The 18,107-nt window shown below is 44.7% G+C and overlaps 1 protein-coding gene across 4 annotated transcripts in view; it reads left to right on the top strand.

Annotated features, from left to right (window-relative positions):
- Positions 1-18,107, top strand: part of CSMD2 (CUB and Sushi multiple domains 2) — a 600,967-nt gene that overhangs the window by 474,856 nt on the left and 108,004 nt on the right. For all 4 annotated transcript variants that reach the window (XM_045064163.1, XM_045064162.1, XM_045064161.1 and 1 more), the window contains exons 31-37: positions 139-255; positions 2,425-2,538; positions 8,901-8,996; positions 10,177-10,380; positions 10,736-10,860; positions 11,780-11,876; positions 13,223-13,327. In XM_045064163.1, coding sequence (XP_044920098.1) covers positions 139-255; positions 2,425-2,538; positions 8,901-8,996; positions 10,177-10,380; positions 10,736-10,860; positions 11,780-11,876; positions 13,223-13,327 — 858 coding nt within the window. The remainder of the gene's footprint in view (positions 1-138; positions 256-2,424; positions 2,539-8,900; positions 8,997-10,176; positions 10,381-10,735; positions 10,861-11,779; positions 11,877-13,222; positions 13,328-18,107) is intronic.

The raw sequence follows: 18,107 nt of genomic DNA, 5'->3' as shown, positions 1-18,107 counted from the left end.
CTTCCTCCACCCTAGTGGCTGCAACCCTCAGGCAGCCCCACCAGGACCAGTGGCTCAGGCTAGGGGTGGGCAGAACAGAAGACAACTGTTGATGAGAGGTCTGCAAGGTCACCTGACCCTCTCTTGTTTCTCTTTCAGCCCCCTGTGGGGGACAGTATGTGGGTTCAGATGGAGTAGTCTTGTCTCCCAACTACCCCCAGAACTACACCAGTGGACAGATCTGCCTCTATTTTGTCACCGTGCCCAAGGACTATGGTATGGAGGTGTTGCATGTCTGTTTGTATGTTTTTGGACCTCTTCCAAGGTCTCTGGCCCTTCTCAGTTGTATCCCAATCCCACTCTCAATTGTACTCCCATTATGGGAATGGAAAGAATAGTCTCTTATGCAGGTCACGTAGGTGCAGATGCCACGAAGTGGAAGTAGGATACACTGTAGGCACACTCCTGACACACGTGGGAGGAGGGGCCCTGGGGAGGCCAGCAGAACCAGGGGATATGGCTAGGGAGGAACTGTCCAGGACAGAGGGAAGGCAGGGACACCAGAGGCTAACACAGCCTAAGACTCAATAGACGGATTGCAGTTCCAGGCTGATTGGGAAGCCAGGCGATGGTGGCCAAAGGGCAGGAAGAAGGAAGGAGTGGGACAGAGCTGGGAACCACCATGCTTCAGTGTTCCATCTGAGACTGGGAACCTGGTCCAGCAACTATGGGTAGGGCCAAGAAGAAAAGTGAGGAGCAGGTCAGTGTCCTGAGACAGCGGAAAAACCTCGAGATTCCAAGAGACACAGGCAAAAAGAAGCCAGACTTGCCACCTGGCAGTGGGGACATCAAAGAGTCCTGCTATCCCTAGAGGATTCAGGAAATTCTAAGGGACAACCAGCCTGGTTGTACCTGGGCAATCAATCAGGTGACCCACCTTGATGCTTTCTCCCTGGATCACCTCTTCATAGGAAGAGTAACAACTATTTCTAAGCAGGACTGGTGTTGGGTGGGATAAAGGACATTGATCCATCCTGACCATCTAGGAGAGGGACGGATGAGGCAACCTGCAGAGAGCTGGCACTGATTCCTGAGATAGGCTGGCGTGGGTGTAGGGCAAGGCCTGATGTCACCAAACATTTGTGAAGCATCTCTCAGTGTCCATGCACTCTGCTACAGACATGAGCGAGATGTTCCCTGCCCTCTATAAACTCCCACTCTCATCTTGACCTACAGCTCCAGCCATCATGGACCACTCCCACCCCAGCACCTGTACAGTTAGGTGCATGGGTACATGCTCCCCAATATACTTAAGTGGTAGGAGCTTTTGACCTGCAGGCTCACCATTAGTAAAGTCCTAAAAGTTGTCCAATCACACAGAGGAAAATCCTCAATAAGTGGTGTGTTTGTACTTGGATTCCTCCCATGATAAAGAGCTGAGGCCTTTAAAAGAACCAACCTCAAGGCAGGTTAGTTTCACTGGGCTGAAACCTCCATGCAGAGAGTTGGCTGGAGGAAGGGCAGTGATCACAGGGGCTTTCCTCAGCTACCTCCTTTCTTCCAGTCACTGCCAGAAGGGCTGTGTCAGTGGCTCCATAGGAGGCACAGCTCCAATTCAGCTCTCTGTAAGACCTGCACTGGCCTCCCAGTTCATCAGGTGCATCTGAGGGCAAGAACCAGGGGAGGAGAGAAAGGAGCAGGAGTCATAGGGGTTGGAGGGAGGAGCAAGAGGGAGAGCACATTTTGGAGCCCTGAAAATGGATACTGAGTTAGGTGAACAGGATAAGAAATATTCCTGCTTTCACAGAGTGTGCATTCTAGTGAGTACCTGGCACACAGTAGGTGCTTAATAAATGCCATTTTGCCTCTTCCCTTGGCTTGGCCAGAGGGAAATGAGCTAAAGATGTTTGCCCATTCTTCAGACAGTTGCTCCTTCCCCAGGAGCAGTTACTTAGTCACCACCCTTATTCCTCTTAACTGGGGGGGATCTTGCATCGAGGGCTGCCCTGGTCAGCTGGATTTCTGAAGAAAAAATAAAGGAAAATACAGGGCTCCTGAGATCATATGAAAAATGGGAGGGGGCATTGCCAAAAGCCCTTCCATGTCCATGAGTAGCTGCCCACTGCCATCTGAGAAAGGAATAGGGTTAGCTCAGCACCATTTCCACCACCCCTGACCATTGAGTTCAGTCTTCTCTGTTACCTTGACCCATGAGGGAGAATGCCAGGTGGCCCTCTCCACTTCCAAACAACCCTGTGGCTGGCATCTGGCCAGTGTGCTGATCAGCCAGTAGAAAGCCTCAGCAAGCAGTTAGCCCCAGGAGCCAACAACTTCCTCCAAGGCTTCCCTGCTCCTGGCCTGCAGCCCCCACACCTCCAGTTCCTTGCCCCCAACATGGCGGCCAGTATTCCATGCTGAGGTCTCCACACCATGTCTCCTCCACAGTGGTGTTTGGACAGTTCGCCTTCTTCCACACAGCCCTCAACGACGTGGTGGAGGTGCATGATGGCCACAGCCAGCACTCCCGGCTCCTCAGCTCCCTCTCGGGCTCCCACACAGGTACCCAGGGCTAAGCCGGCGTTGGGGATGGTGGTGGGCTGAGGGCATCATGGGCCAACTGAAGGGAAACAGGCCCTATAAGCCTGGCCACAGGTGGAACCACACAACTTTGTTTCTATCGTGCGCTGGTGCTATCTCTTCAACACGACAGTCAGCTGCTAGGAGCCCAAACATGGAAGGGAGCTTCAGAAGCTACCCTCACCCAGAGCTGTGTTTACACTGCTGCCCCCAAGTGTTAGTATTCCCCTGTTGATTTATTCTTGACCCATCATGTTTCTCTAATCATAAACATACTGCATTTTCAATGTAGAAAACTTAGAGGCAAGACAAAATTATTGTATGGGGAATTAAAATACAAACCACCCACAAAGAACCACTGAAAGATGGAGTGTATTTCCCCCCAGGCTTTATATCTACTGAGATTTAATCTTTTGCATATTTTATTGAATAAAACAATATACATATTTTTATTGAAATGTTCATTGTGAGCATTTGTCATTATTTTCTTCTATAACAGGATTTTTAAATTATGCAAAATAGTCTATCATATAGTTACTTAAAATTTATGTAAAAAAATTTATGTAATGAATTCCCTGTTATTGAACATTGAGATTGTTTCTAATTTTTCACTCTCATGAATAGTAGTAACTCTGTATTATGCATATGTCTTTAAATACATTTCTGACAATTACCTTAGATTATCTACAAGTAGAATTGTCAAGTTAAAGGGTATGTGTGATTTTTAAGGCTTTTTATGGGACCCTAACTATATTCTTTCAAATTTAGCCAATCAGTTGTTTCAACGGAATTCTCAAAAATCCCAGATTTTGAGATATACCAAAATGTCAGACATCCCTCTAGAAAGTTCTTGCCACTTTGTTCACCACTAATGAATTAGAGGGCATGTTTTATTCTCAGAAAAACTAGCTAATTGAGGAAACAAAACATCATCAGTTTGAAAAGTGAAAATGGCATCTTGTTTCTTAATTTGCCTTTTTTTATTACTAGTTGGGTTATCCTTTTTATAATGTAATTATTGGCCCATGCATTTTTTTATCTGTGAATTTAATTGTAAATTGCTGTTGGTTTTTCTATTAGCATTTATCTTCTTATTGACTTAGGAGAGCTCCATATTATTACAAGCTATACATATCACATACCATAAAAACTTCATGTCTGCATTATATGCTATAAAAAGCCTTCCCTTACAGTTTGTCATTTGCTATTTAATTTTCTTCAGGGTGTGTTTTAATGTCAGACCATTTAAATTTCCCATGATATCAGATCTATCAATATTCTCTTTTACAGTTTTCTCCTTTACTTTTATGCTGATTAAGTAAATATTCTGTGTTTTCTTTTGCTTCTTTACAGTTTGTTTTGCTTTAATACCTTTGGAATTTATTTTGATTTGTTATTTGTAATGAAGAATCTAACCATATTCTTTCAAATTTAGTTGATCAGTTGTCCTAACAAAACTTTCAAAATGCCAGATTTACATCTATTAAATTTTTATGAAGTTAAGGATATGTTTCTAGAGTTTTTATCCATGTCTTTAAGTGTCTGTTTATTTATGTGTCAGTGCCCAAAAGTTTAATGTAAGATTATGAAAACGTTTAATATTATGATCATTTTAAACATAGGATACTATAAGTCCCCAAACTCACTTTCTTTTGAATTTTTTATTGACTGTTCTTGTTCCTTTTTGCCTCCAAATAACTCCTAGAAATATCTTGTCAAGTTGAAAAAATTGACATCAGAATTCCCATTGAACTTCCATTAAACCTACTGATTCATTGAGGTAGAACTCACATCTTTATGACAGCTACCCCTCTTCCCTTCCAAGAACATGACATGTCTCTCCATTGATGTATCTTTCGTAACCTTGGGGAAGGGGCTCTAATTTTCACTTCAGCCATATTTCTTTTCTGTTATCTTCACTCCTAAATATTTCATGGCAGCTTTGTTTTTGTTTTTGTTGCTGCTGTGAATGGGTCTTCTCTTCCTTCTGCTATATTTTCTAGCTGGGCTCTGCTACTATATTAAAAGACTGGTATTTTTGGTATAGTCATTTTGTAAAGTCAATGAGCCCTCTGTAATAATGCTAACACTGCCAACTGATTTCTCCTGGGCCCTTAAGGCAAGAAGCAATATCTTGTGCAAATAAATTTGTCTCATTATTTTATCTCTTCCTTTTCAGTGTTTTTTCTTTTTTATTTTCTTCCATGGTTATTGCACTATTCAAGTATATTACCTCAATATCAATGTGGATATTCTATATTTTAGTAAAAAGCCCATTTTGTAATTATTTTAAATTCAGCAGCATAGGTTATATCATAGACTCCGATGCTGTTGGATCTCCTTTGTGTTCGCAGTTATAAACCCCTGCCTTTATGCACCAAGGGCTATATTCTTAGTGCCCCTCTTTGCCCATCATTGTGTTTTTTATTGCTTCTACTTTTCAGTTCTTCTGTGGACTTTGTTATTTTTTAATTAATTAACTTCTGGGTTTATTTCATAATGTCTCTCCTCCTGTTTTCTTCAGTTTATGCTATTCTTCTTGTGCTAACTCCTTGAACTAAGAGCTTTGTTTGTTACTTTCCCTGTGTAATGAAGAGCACATGGATAGCAGTACACTCCCTTCTAAGCATAGTTCAGGCTTCATGCTATGAGTATTGACATGTATTATTGTCATTGTCTTCCTCTGTACTTTCTAGATAATCTGTCATCCTGTTTTGCTCCTTTTGCCCAAGTCATTCAAGCTTGCCTCTTCTTTTTCTCCAGGAACTTGGGTTTTGTTCTTGTTACATTTAAATATTTGTGTTAATTTCTTGTTTTATTGCCACATGGTGAAAGAATATATCCTGAACCATTTCTGCTCTGGGGATGAAATGAGGTCCACTCAGTAGCCAAAGACATTTTCTTAAATTCCTTAAGTATCTCAGAAGAGACTGTGGTCTCTGCAGGACTGAGAAGCCACAGAGAGACTGGGAGCCCAGGCCCAGCACTCACTGCCTGGCCCCTAATCTCAGCCCTGCCCCCCTGCCAGCTAGGTGCCTGCAGGGGCCAGACCTTGACCACTCTAGCTGCTGTTCCCTCAGTGTAGAATGCTGAGAGGAAAACTTCTGCCTCCTAGAGCTATTGTTAGGATTAAATTAACTTTGTAATAGCCATTAGACCAATCTTACTCAATTTTATTATTCAATTCCATTCTATCAGTGGTTCTCAATGAAATGAGTTTTTGATATTAACACCCCACATATGTACACCCAGCCAGGAATGTAAGTCAGGATCTCTTGGGGTAGGATGCTTTTTCAAAATCTCTTGATTTTCAAGATAGATAGAGATATGAGTTTAGTTATAGAAATATAGACATAGGCAGAGAGAGAGAGGTACATTTAGGACCTGTATACATAAATGTGGGTATAGATACAGGTATAGATACAGATGTAAAAGACCAATGGATAGAAAGAAATAGATATCATGGATGGATGGATGAATAGGTAGGTAGAGAGAACCCATAGGTATAAATATCAATATTCTCAAATTATCTGTTATTCCTTGTTCGAAGAAACACTGATGAGGTGATGGGAGTGGTGTGCCCCGGTCCCTAAGTGGTATTGAGTGGGGGAAGGGAAGTTTGAGGACCACCACTCAATAATTTTCATATTGTTTTTCTATTTGATATATCAGTGATTGAGAATGCTGTGCATTTAAAGATCCCATTACAACTATGATATTTTGTTGTCTTCTTGTGTTTCCAACCATTTTTGTATCTGTGCTCACCTGATAGATCTTTCCTCATTTTCTCTGAGAGTCCTTTTCTTTAAAGAGGATGTTTACTTACTCGTTTTACATTTGGTCTGATACCTGTCATCTGGTTTTGTTCTTTGTGGGGTTTTGTTTCTTCTGTTTTACTTTTGCTTCCTTGCTTTTTCATTCATATCTGACCCATCTCTAACTTCCAAGGTTTTTCTCATATATATTTAGATATTTCTAAATATATATATATATTTCATTTTAATGTTATTAGTAATTATTTGTAAATTATGGACTTCTTCCCCAAGAACAAGTGTTTACATTTACATTTAGTTTTGCTTTCTCATTGACAATAATTATTTTGATTTAACTATATTTTCTTCATTGGCTTTATCCCTAAGTTTCTGATTTCCCTATTTCCATTCATTTATTTTTTAACAGCCTCATCACTGCAGTTCTTTCTGTCACCTTGCATGTATGAGTATGTCTTTCCTTTGATGTATCATATAAATGACAACTTGATTGTAAACCAAATTACGGGTCACAAGCTTCTTTCAAAACCGCAGCTGCTGTTCCACTTCATTCCAACAGTTAATGTCACAAAAGTGGATTCCAATCTGATTCTTTATCCTTGTAGGTAACCCTTTCTTTTCTCTCTGGATGCCTTTTTATATTTTTGTGTTTTATACTTAAAACTTAAAAGCCCACTAGGATATGTTGCAGTGGAAATCTCTTTTCATTAATTACATCTGGCACTTTGAGAACAATTTTAGTCTGAGGCTCAAATCTTTTTTAAGCTTAGGAAAGTTATCTTCTTATGTAAACCATTTCTTCTCCTTCCATTTCTCCTGTCTTCTCTCTCTCTCTCTCTAGAATTCTTAATATATGCATATTGGAGTTCCTTTGATATATCTTCCATATCACTTTTGATTTCTATCATTATTTTCATTTCTTTATCCTTTTCCTGTGCATTCTGGAAGAATTTCCCAAATTTAATCTCCACTTCTTTGTTCAATTTCTACAGAATACAGCCACCATGTACTAGTGCTTCTCAGTTTTGCAGGCTTTATTGATCTCAGAACTTTCTTTGGCACACCTGTCCTCTATGACTTTACAGATGCAGTATGAGATCTAATCTCATGACAATCACAATTGAAAATCTTCTGAGATTTCTTTCCCTGTTCTTTTTTGTAGTTCACATAAAAATATTTGCATTGATTTCTAGGTGGTCTTCACCCTTTGGTAGCTTATGTTTTGTACAGGGATTTTACTATGTGCTTATCCATGGAGAGGGAGGTCTGTGTACATCCAGGGTTGGAAGTTGAATGGGTTTGTGAGAGATCAAAGGAGTCCTAATCCACATATCAGGCCAGAGGATGGGAGGATGAAAGATTTGAGTTTTGTTCTACTCACATCTGTTAAAGAGCCAGGGACAGTGATGATAATAAAGAGAGGCTTTTGCTTCATGAGTTTTCTTTTTGCTTTGGCATCCAGAAATTATCTGGGGCAATGACTCCTAGCCAGGCTCAGCCATCTGGGTCACATGTAAATAGTGTGCTATATAAAATTTTCTGCTCTCTGTGGCTGGTAGCATCGCATGGGCTTTCTGGAAGCACTGGTTGGACCCCAAATGTGTTTCCCAGTTGCTCCTTGGCAGGTCCCAGCTCCCACCTTCACGGCAGTGGAGACTTAGCCTGGCTGTCTGCAACCTCAGCTTCCCTTCTGATGGTGGGGGTGGGGGAGTGGGCAGGAGCTATCTCAGGTATTCCTAAGGCTGTATGGGGCCACATACAGAGCAGCTGTTCCACTGCCAAGCCATAGTCCTGCAGCCATCTCAAGAGAGTGACTAAACAGGACAACTCTTCACAGCTGTCGGTCCAGTTGGTATTATCTTTACTTCTGTCCATCTGTACCACATCAACAAGAAGCTAAAACTTTATCTTCTGATATAAAGGCATCCTACACCCATGCAGATTTTCCCCAATTTGTGTGTTTTCAGTTGGGTGGCAATACATCTTGCTTTGCTTGTGACAGTCCCAGCTTTCACTTGGTTGTCCCAATTAATAACATACCCATTGGCTCTCACAAGTGTCCTAGTATAAGCATTAAATTATACAATTGCTGTGGTTATCTATCATTTTACAGCATCTAGGAAAGGTCAGTTACTCTCACATATTCACATCACCCTCCTTCCCAGAAGCTGGTGTCATTTTTCTTTTTAATGTCCGTTTTCCAAGTAAAACCACCAGTCAGTTTGGTAACGGCCATTCTTCCCATCCTTGTAAGTCAACATATGTCTAGAAGCTTTCTCCTTTCTGGGAAGGTCATTTAATCTTTCTGATCCTCTCTCTTGACCTATTAAATGGGTCACTGAAATTTTGTCATGCCAACCTCGCAATGAACATGGATCAAGGTAAGACCATGAATGTTAAAGCCTTCTGCAAATCTTGAACAGTAAAAATGGAAGGTTATATTTCAGGAAAACCTGGGATATGGAAAGAAATTCTGTGGGGGGTATGGCCAGCCCCTCCTTCCTGGCCAGGATCTTCTCTACTGGGCCGATGAACTTACCATCTTCCTCTCCTCCTCGCCCCTTATCTCGGCAGGAGAATCGCTGCCCCTGGCCACCTCCAATCAAGTTCTCATTAAGTTCAGTGCCAAAGGCCAAGTACCAGCCAGAGGTTTCCACTTTGTCTACCAAGGTATGCAGGAAGTAGCTGTGAGAGGTGTGAAGGCAATCTCAGTTGTTTAGTGACTCCCTGACCAAAGGAATGGGAACTTTTGATCTTAGTCTGGGCCTTAGTCTTAGGGTGCTGAAGGGCAGCTATTGATTTTTAAGGCAGTTCCTTGAAATTCAGTTGAATTTAGGTACCCATTTGCCCAACAGACAAGCTTTGGACCAAACTCCATGTCAAATGAGGAAGAAATCAGACATGGGAAGCTGACTCCTGCCCTCTCCCTTCCCCATTGTCTGGCACAGTCCTGTTGGCATTGGGACGTTGGCTTATACCTAGGCTTTCTCCCATGGAGTTTGGTTTTCTCTGCAAAGCACAGTAAAAGTGTGGAGAAAACACAGACTTGGAATCAAGGTGGACATGGTTTTAAATCCCAGCTCTGCCACTTTCTAACTGGGCACCAGCCTCTCCACCCCTCAGAGCTCCAGTTTGCTCACCTATGAGATGAGGGTAAGCATGTTACCTTACTGATGAGTTAAGAGAGTTCCGAGTAGTTGGCACTGGGCAGGTGATCAATGTCTGTTCCCTTCCTCTCTGGTCTTGAAAGGCAAAGTCTTAAAGTGCCCTGGCTTTCATTGGCAGACCCCAACCTCTGCTTGTCCAGAAGCATGCCCGCTTCTTTAGGGCCCATTCTAGGCATGTCCCATTCATCCCACTACCCAGGAGAAGCTGCATTCCCCTGCCACAGGAGTATGCCATATCTGGGGCCTGGGTTAAAGCATACTCTGTGCCATGTGGGCAGGGTGAGGGGAGGTTCAGATTCAGGCCATGAGAGTAGAGTCCTGGACAGAGTCTTAAGGCACCTGGGGAAAGAGGCCAAAGGCAGGACAAAGAGAAGAAGAAGGGCCATTCTCCCTGTAAGGGGACGTGGGCCCCTGATAGTATAGTCAAAGGGCATCATGGAGGAGCCACCAAACACAGCTGGGTCTAAAGTCTGCCTCCTATGGTTTCCAGAAACTGTGCTGCAAATATATTTCAGTAAAATGGGCCTTGTTCTGGAAAACTCCTACCCTGTCCTGGGAGAAAGTGCCCAGAGCCTCTCAGGGTCTCATCCAGACGGTCTCAGCTCTAGTACCATTGTGTGTCCATCCCTGGGCCAGTTTCCAGAGGGATGAGGCCTGCCCCTCAGTGCCCTTGTCCCCTGCAGCGGTACCCCGAACCAGTGCCACACAGTGCAGCTCTGTGCCGGAACCCCGCTATGGCAAGAGGCTGGGCAGTGACTTCTCCGTGGGGGCCATCGTCCGCTTCGATTGCAACTCCGGCTATGCCCTGCAGGGGTCCCCAGAAATCGAGTGCCTTCCTGTACCCGGGGCCTTGGCCCAGTGGAATGTATCAGCGCCCACCTGTGTGGGTGAGTACCTAGACAACCGAGACTCTGCGGAGCGGGTGGCCAGGGAGACCCAACAGCAGCCCCAGCTCACCAGCATAACTTAAGTAGAGTGTCCTATTCAGACCAAATTGCTAGTCCTGGGGATTGGGCGTAAAGACAGCAAGGGGGTGGAGCTGGGGTGGCTGGGAACTGGATGCATGGGAAGGAGGATTGTAGGGACAGGAGCCATGGAAGGAGCACGAATGGGGGCCTGTGGGAGAAGCCAACAGTCAGCAAGAGAGGCTGGGAGGCCCTGGGAGGAGTGTTGGGGAAGGATCCCTTAGGAAACCTAAAAACAAGCTGGAGAAACCTCTAACCAGAACTGCCTCCTTCCCAGTGCCATGTGGAGGCAACCTCACGGAGCGCAGGGGCACCATCCTGTCCCCTGGCTTCCCAGAGCCCTACCTCAACAGCCTCAACTGTGTGTGGAAGATCATGGTCCCCGAAGGTGCTGGTATCCAGGTAGGGGTGAGGGGAGGCCTCAATGTGGCAGGTGGCCTGGAGGAAACATTTCAGCCCTGTCCCTGCCCCTGAGGCCAGATGCGGAGGTGAGGTCCACAAGCAGAGAAACACAGCAGTTCGAGGTCCAGAAGCTTTAGGGGGTGTGGAGAGAGAGAGCCAGGTACCTCAGGAAAGAGAAGGGGTGGCAGCAGCTCAGGCCATCGGGGAAAGCCAGAAGAGGAAATGGGCCTGGACTGAAAGAAATACAGAGACTGAAGAAGAGTCATAGAAGGTATTTTTCTGATTGCTTAAAGGGTTCTTTTCTCAAGATGATGGGGGATAGAAAAGGGGACATTGCAGGAGAGGGAAAGCGAGCAGATGAGGCATGGAGAAGCCCCAGGCACAGACCTCAGTGTCACACCTGAAGCCCAAGTTACAGGAGAATAGTGGGGGCCAAACTGTTCCCCCAGTGGTAAGAGTCAAGTGGAGAAGGCCCTGGAACTGGTTATGGCAGCAAGGCCACGAGAGAGGCAGCAAGCAGGGCCAGGAGTGGGTTCCTGGACTCTCGCTGCAGGATATCTGATGTCATCCAGGCAGGAAGGTGGGGAACCCAAGGAACATGTGAGAGATGGGGAGGGGTCCATTCAGACTGAAGTAGTCCCACTTCCTGAAATTCCCTTTCCCCATTATCTGCCTAACAAAGTACCCCCACTGTCTTATGACCCTTCATTTTACAACTGTCTTCCCCACTGGGCATATGAGGTCCTGGTGGGGCGGATAGGGACAGTATCTCATTTTTATTGGAAGCACCTAGCACAATGTCAGCCCCAGAGTGGGTGCTAAGTACTGAAATTAACTACATGAGTGGAGAAGAGAGGAGGGAGGGACACAGATGGACATAGGCTGCCTAACCAACAGTTCAATCCCTCTGCCTTCCCAGATTCAAGTCATCAGTTTTGTCACAGAACAAAACTGGGACTCTCTGGAGGTGTTTGATGGTGCAGACAACACTGTGACCATGCTGGGGAGTTTCTCAGGTGAGGTGGGCCTTCCAGGGGCCTCAGCTCAGAGGGCAGGGGTGGACTTCATCATTGTCATCATCATCACCATCATCACCATCATTATTATTTCTGACATGTAATTCACATGCCATAAAATTCACCAATTTAAAGTGTACAGTTCACAGATGTTACCTAGACTCATTTTGGTGATCGTGTTATGCTATATACAAATATTGAATCACTATGTCACACACCCAAAACTAATATAATGTTACATGTCAATTGTAGCTCAATAATAAAACTGTAATAATGCTACAATGAAAAGAGAGTATACAATTCAGAGGTTTTTAGTATATTCACAAGATTCTAAAACTATCACTGCTCTCTAATCCCAGAACATTTGCATTACCCCAAAAATAAACGAGGAACTCATTTGCATGCACTCCCCATAGTTCCCCCTCCCCCATCCCTTGGCAACCACAACTTGGCAACCTACTTGCCATCTTTATAGATTTGCTTGTTCTAGAAATTTCATATAAATGGAATCCTACAATATGTGGCCTTCTGGGTCTGGCTTCTTTCACTTAGCATCATTTTTTCAAGTCTCACCATGTTGTAACATGCACCAACATTCTGCCATGTGGATAGACCAGATTTCACCTACCCATCCATCAGCTGATGGACATTTGGTTGTTTCCACTTGTTGGCTCATTATGAATAATGCTACTATCAACATTCATGGAGAAGTTTCTGTGGAACATGATTTCAATTCTCCTGGGTATATACCTAACAGTGGAATTTCTAGGTCATATGATAACTCTATATTTAAACTTTTTGAGGAACTGACAAACTGTTTTCCAAAATGGCTACACGGTTTTCCATTCCAATGGCAGACTTCACTGAGTGTGGTGTGTGTTTTTGTCCTATGTCCCGGGTAATCATCCGTGTCCTTCAGACTTCAGAATTCCATGTTGCCAAGATACAAAAAAGGGTTGTATGCACCATATATATGGTCTACACTGCCTGGAATATCCAGAGTAGTATAGCTTTTAGAATTTTTTGAAGATGGCTGGGAAAGAGACCAAATTCTTCGACTACCTTTGGAACATCCCCTTCTGCTGGCATATGGTTCTACCACTGCTCACTTTACACAGAGTTTGAGGTCTTGTCTCCCTCGGCCACTGAAGAAGACCCAGCACTCCTGGCTGGGGTGGGGAGTGCGGGCAGGAAGTGCTAATTTGTCATGTAGCAAGTATAATAACTGGTGACCTTTGAGGATCTTGGGAGCAGAATGTCAGCAGGTAGCAAACGCAAGAGAAATGGGAAGGAGCTCGGGGGCTGGAGATGGTTAAGCATGAATGGTCCCTGTTTCCTTGCCATAGGAACAACCGTGCCTGCCCTTCTGAACAGCACCTCCAACCAGCTCTACCTTCATTTCTACTCAGATATCAGCGTGTCAGCAGCCGGCTTCCACTTGGAGTACAAAAGTGAGGATCCAAAGTTTCAGCTGTGTACGGGGCTCGGGGTGGGAACTGACAGGTATTAAGGACCCACACAATGAGCAGGGGGCCCACTGGGGCTGTATATTCTCTATGCCGTGTAAACCTTACCACAGACCTAGAGGAAGATGCTAAAGCTTAGAGAAGGCCTGTAACTCCTTAAGACTGCACAGCCAGTAAGTAGTGGAGCCAGGACTCTCACTCCAGTATCTGTTACCCAGACACCTGTGCACTTCCCCAGTGTCCACTCCAGGAATGGGAAGGTAGCCCCATCATTGACTTAGGTCCTGTATGGAATGTGGGATGTAGGGAAAATTCAGGTGCTCTCCTCTGCTCCTGAAACCTGTCCTCTCCAAGCCTGGCTTCTATGATGTAACCGTCTTTGAAGTTCTTGTCCTCATTAGAAACTTCACTCCTCTTGCACCAGATTTCTCACTCCATTCTCAGAACCTTCCATCTTGGCTTCCAATATCTTGAAGTAGTCACAGTGAAAAACTCTTAGAAAAATAAGGCTGTGGATGTGCCTGGTGGGGCAACAAAGACAGAGGTTACTGGAGAGACTGTTTTCATCCAGGGACATCCTGCCATTCCCTTCCCCTCTGGGTAGAGGAAAGAATAGGTAGGCAGAATATTATGCTTCGTGATTAGGTATTATACTTAGTGAAATAAGTCAATCGGAGAAAGACAACTATCATATGATCTCCCTGATATGAGGAAATGGAGATGCAAGGTGGGGGGCTTGGGGGGTAGGACAAGAATAAATGAAACAAGATGGGATCGGGAGGGAGACAAACCATAAGAGACTCTTAATGTCACAAAACAAACTGAAGGGGACCAGGGGGAGGTGGTTGGGAGAGGGTGATGGGGCTATGGACATTGGGGAGGCTATGGCAAGTTCTGTGAAGTGTGTAAACCTGGCAATTCATAGACCTGTACCCCTGGGGCTAATAATACATTATATGTTTATTTTTAAAAAGTTAAAAAATTAATTTAAAAAAGAATAGGTAGGCAGAGGCATCTGTTATTCATTCATCCAACAAATAGTTATTGAGTGTTTATAATATGCCAGGTGCTGTGCTGGGGGTTGCTAGGACTGGGTGAGATCGAGATGATTAAGTCCCCTCCAAGTCAATTAAAGAGAGGCAGACACTGGGACCGAGAAGCACATTACAGGATTCCAGGTGCTCTCATGGATGTCCCCAGATGGTAGAGCAGTAATTCAAAGAAAAGCGTGGTCACTTCTCCCTGGGACAGATGGAGAGGTCAATGTCGTGAAGAAACACTGACTGTCCACAATGTGGCAAGCCTGTGCTAGATACCCACAGAACAAAGATAAATAATATATGGGTTCCTGCCCTCACACACACGAAGTCCAGGGAGATAGGGGGACAAGAGAGCAATAATTTTAGTGCAACTGAAGCAGCTAAGGAAGTACAGAAGAGGGGAACTAAACCTGGCCAGGTGAGACCTTACAGAAGCAGATGCCTGAGCTAAGCTGGAATGAGAAGTGAGAATACGGGAAGGCAGAGTTGGCTTGACCATCTTGGACAGCATGGGCCTTCCAGATGAGAGCCCCAGTTGGTGCCAGAGGCCTGATAAGGTCAGCATTGGATGTTCTACAGATGATCCACTGGTCTCCAAGCACATAATCTTTATTCAGATGGTTAGGAGAGGATTGGTTGGATCCTGGGTTGGTTGTAACCTGAAAGAACTGAAGTGTGCACTTGGCAGGAAAGACCTGGGACATCTTGAAGCAAAGACCCTGAGGGCCAGAGGATAGGACAGGGACCTCTAACAACCTTCCCCCTGCAGACCTAAAAGTCTTCACTCTCCTGGTAAACTGAAGTATGCTAGGTTTCTTGAAAAGTTCACATTTTTCCTTTTACCCTATTGCTCTGTTCTAGCCAATTTTGTTTTCTTATCCAGTATTTTCATTTCATTTCATTAAGGAGTCCTTAAATGTTCCCTTAAATATTTTCATTTCTTTCCTCTTCCAAAGATACACTTCCTTCATAAATATCTTTTCATTCTGCTGTCTCATTCCCAGAAAAAAATTCACCTCTCCTCAGTTTGTTGTTGTTGTTGTTCAAGGGAACTGGTAGTTTTCTTTGTAGCTGATGTTTATCAAGCACTGTCCTCTTACAGCGGAAAGGGCTGAGGGAAAACAGAAGCGACTAAAATTCGTAGGAGCCAAAATCATTTTTGTTTTGTTAAGCTACTGTTCTCTTAATATTTGATAGTCTACAAAGAGGGTGCAGAGGGGAAGAATTAACTGTAGAGGCAAATGGTTTTGAAGGGTACTGAAAAGTCATAGCTGCTGCTATGACTCACTTAATGTTGATTTAATTGAAATGGAAATGGAACAATATGCTTTTGAAAGCGATAAATTGCATATGATAAAAAATAATTCCACCATTGTTGCATATATGGCTTAAATAAAGTCAGGGCTGTGCACTGTAGGAGAAATTAGAATGGACTTTTCTCTGTCTCCTTCTTTCTCTCTTGGATTTCACTTTTCTCCTCATTCCATTTTTTTTTTTTTTCTGCTCTTGCCTTTCCCTTTCTTTCTCTCTGCTTCTCCTTATCCTATCACTGCCGAGTGGTTAAGTAGGTTTCAGTCACTAAGCTGTGGTCACCCCACTAAATACCGAGTTGAGTTGTGTTACATTTTACTTAGAGTGCCAGGAGGAGTGGGGAGAAAGAGACAAGAAGACAGCCAAGGTGTAGTACTTCAAATTCAGTTTGATATTATTTTAATCTTGTCCTTGGGTTCTTTTGCCCAGCTGGACATAGGCCGAAACAGCCTTCATTTGCAAGAATCATGTTCACTTCTTAAAAGCACATGCAGGGGGTTAAGTGTCTGACTCTTGATTTTGGCTCAGGTCATAATCTCAGCGTCTTGAGATTGAGCCCTGCCTCTGGCTCCATGCTGAGTATGGAGCCTGCTTCAGATTCTCTCTCTCCCTCTACCCCTCCCTGCCCCCACTTGCACATGCATATTCTCTCTCTCTCTCTCTCTCTCTCTTTAAAACACACACACACACACACACACACACACACAAAGGCACATGTAGGACAGGAATTGCCTGGGAAGGGCACAAAGGAACTTTCTGGAGTTAGCAATTTTCTGTAGTTTTGATAGGGGTTGGAGTTATACAGATGCAGGCATTTGTCAAAACTCAGTAAATGTACGCATAAGATGTATGTATTTTGTTACGATTTTGTTATATGTGAATTTTCCTTTGAAGGAAAAAAGCACATGTAGTTATCTGATGTGCATGTCGACTGTCAGCTCTGAATGTAGAACAAGGACATATCACCAGTTCCACAAGGAGATGGGGCTGGTGGTGTCCTAGGCTGGCCAGCCCTTCCCATCCCTTTTCTGCTACATAACATGTGGCTTCCCCGGGGAGCCTGTATCTCCCGAGGGATCTGGGATCTACTAGGAGGGCTATCAGAAGGTATCCACCAGGAATCAACCAGGAGGGCTGAGGATGCCTGCTCCCAAACTCTCTGAGCTGTGCAGGTGCCTAGGATCAGACCAAACCATAAAGTCTGTCCACCCTTGTTCCTGGAAAACGGCACCGCCAGTCTCATGCCTCAGTACACAGAGATCTCTTTAGTGCACCTTATCTCATCTTAGTTGGTGCACCTTAAGTGCCCACAGCTGCAGAGGGACCACTGTGGGGCACATCCCACAGTCAGGAGATGCTCCACTCCCACTTGCTGTGAGTTTCCACCAACAGGGAATTCAAAGCTGGATGAGGATGATTTCAGGAAGGGAGGTGGGAAGAGCAGAAGATGATGCATGGGCCCCTTTTGCCCCAGCCTTGCTGGTGGGAAGTCTCAGTAAGTGCTCCTCCAGTGATGATGGTGGGTGGGCAGAGAGCAGGAAGACTCCGATGAGGAAGATTAGGATGGATGTCCTAGCGTAGACGGTGTACAATGCTGGTTATAGAATAAGGAGTGAATAAGTACAGATTAACTTTGAAACTCAAGAAAGGATCATGAAGGAGTGTTTGAGAGCCCTTAGAGGTGATCTTGGAAAGTGATTGGGCCAAGATCATGACAATCCTAGAATATCCAGTGAGAGGATGAGATTCTGAATAACACTTGATGGGGACCCACTTCGGACTGCTGAGGAAGGCTGTCCATGATTCAAGGAGAGAGATTCAGAAATGTCAGTTGCCTCTGAGCACAGGATGGCCCGGGGGCAGGGAAAGAGAGGGAGGTGGTAAGAGATCCGGCAGTGAGCAAGGACCAGAGTTGACCTTGGGGGGCTAGGCATGGGGAACCCCCAGTAGTACTCCCAGAAAGGAACTGGCCTCACCTTAAAAACAGAACAGGAGAAATAAGGCAGCAGAGACTCTCACCCACTGGCAAATTTTTTTCTGGACAGTCTGTCCCCGAGAGTGGGCCTCTCAGAGCCTTCTGAGTGACACTGAGAGGCCTCTCTCTGATAACTGCTCTCCTTCCTCCTTGCCTTTCCTTCCCCTCCCCCAGCTTCTTTGCCCCCCAAGAATTGTCCTCTTAAGACAAGGAAAATGAAGGGAAGTTGAGGGTCTGGGAATGGTGCAGGAGAAGCTGAGTAGAGAGGTCTGGGTGTTTGGAGCTGGGCATCCCCCTAGCTCCAGAGTCCTTCTGCTGACCTCAGGGGGCAGGTACATGACCTGCCTGATGGCCACCCACCCCAGGGAGCATTGGTCTATTGATCCTCTGTGCTGGACAAATATTCTGACTTTCTGTGTGCTCGGAGGGCAAGAGGATT

The sequence above is a fragment of the Mustela putorius genome, unplaced genomic scaffold (assembly GCF_011764305.1).
Source record: "Mustela putorius furo isolate JIRA1106 unplaced genomic scaffold, ASM1176430v1.1 tig00003853_pilon_pilon_pilon, whole genome shotgun sequence".
NCBI lineage: Eukaryota > Metazoa > Chordata > Mammalia > Carnivora > Mustelidae > Mustela > Mustela putorius.
Note: the sequence above shows the minus strand (reverse complement) of the source record. Positions and strands in the feature narration are given on the sequence as shown.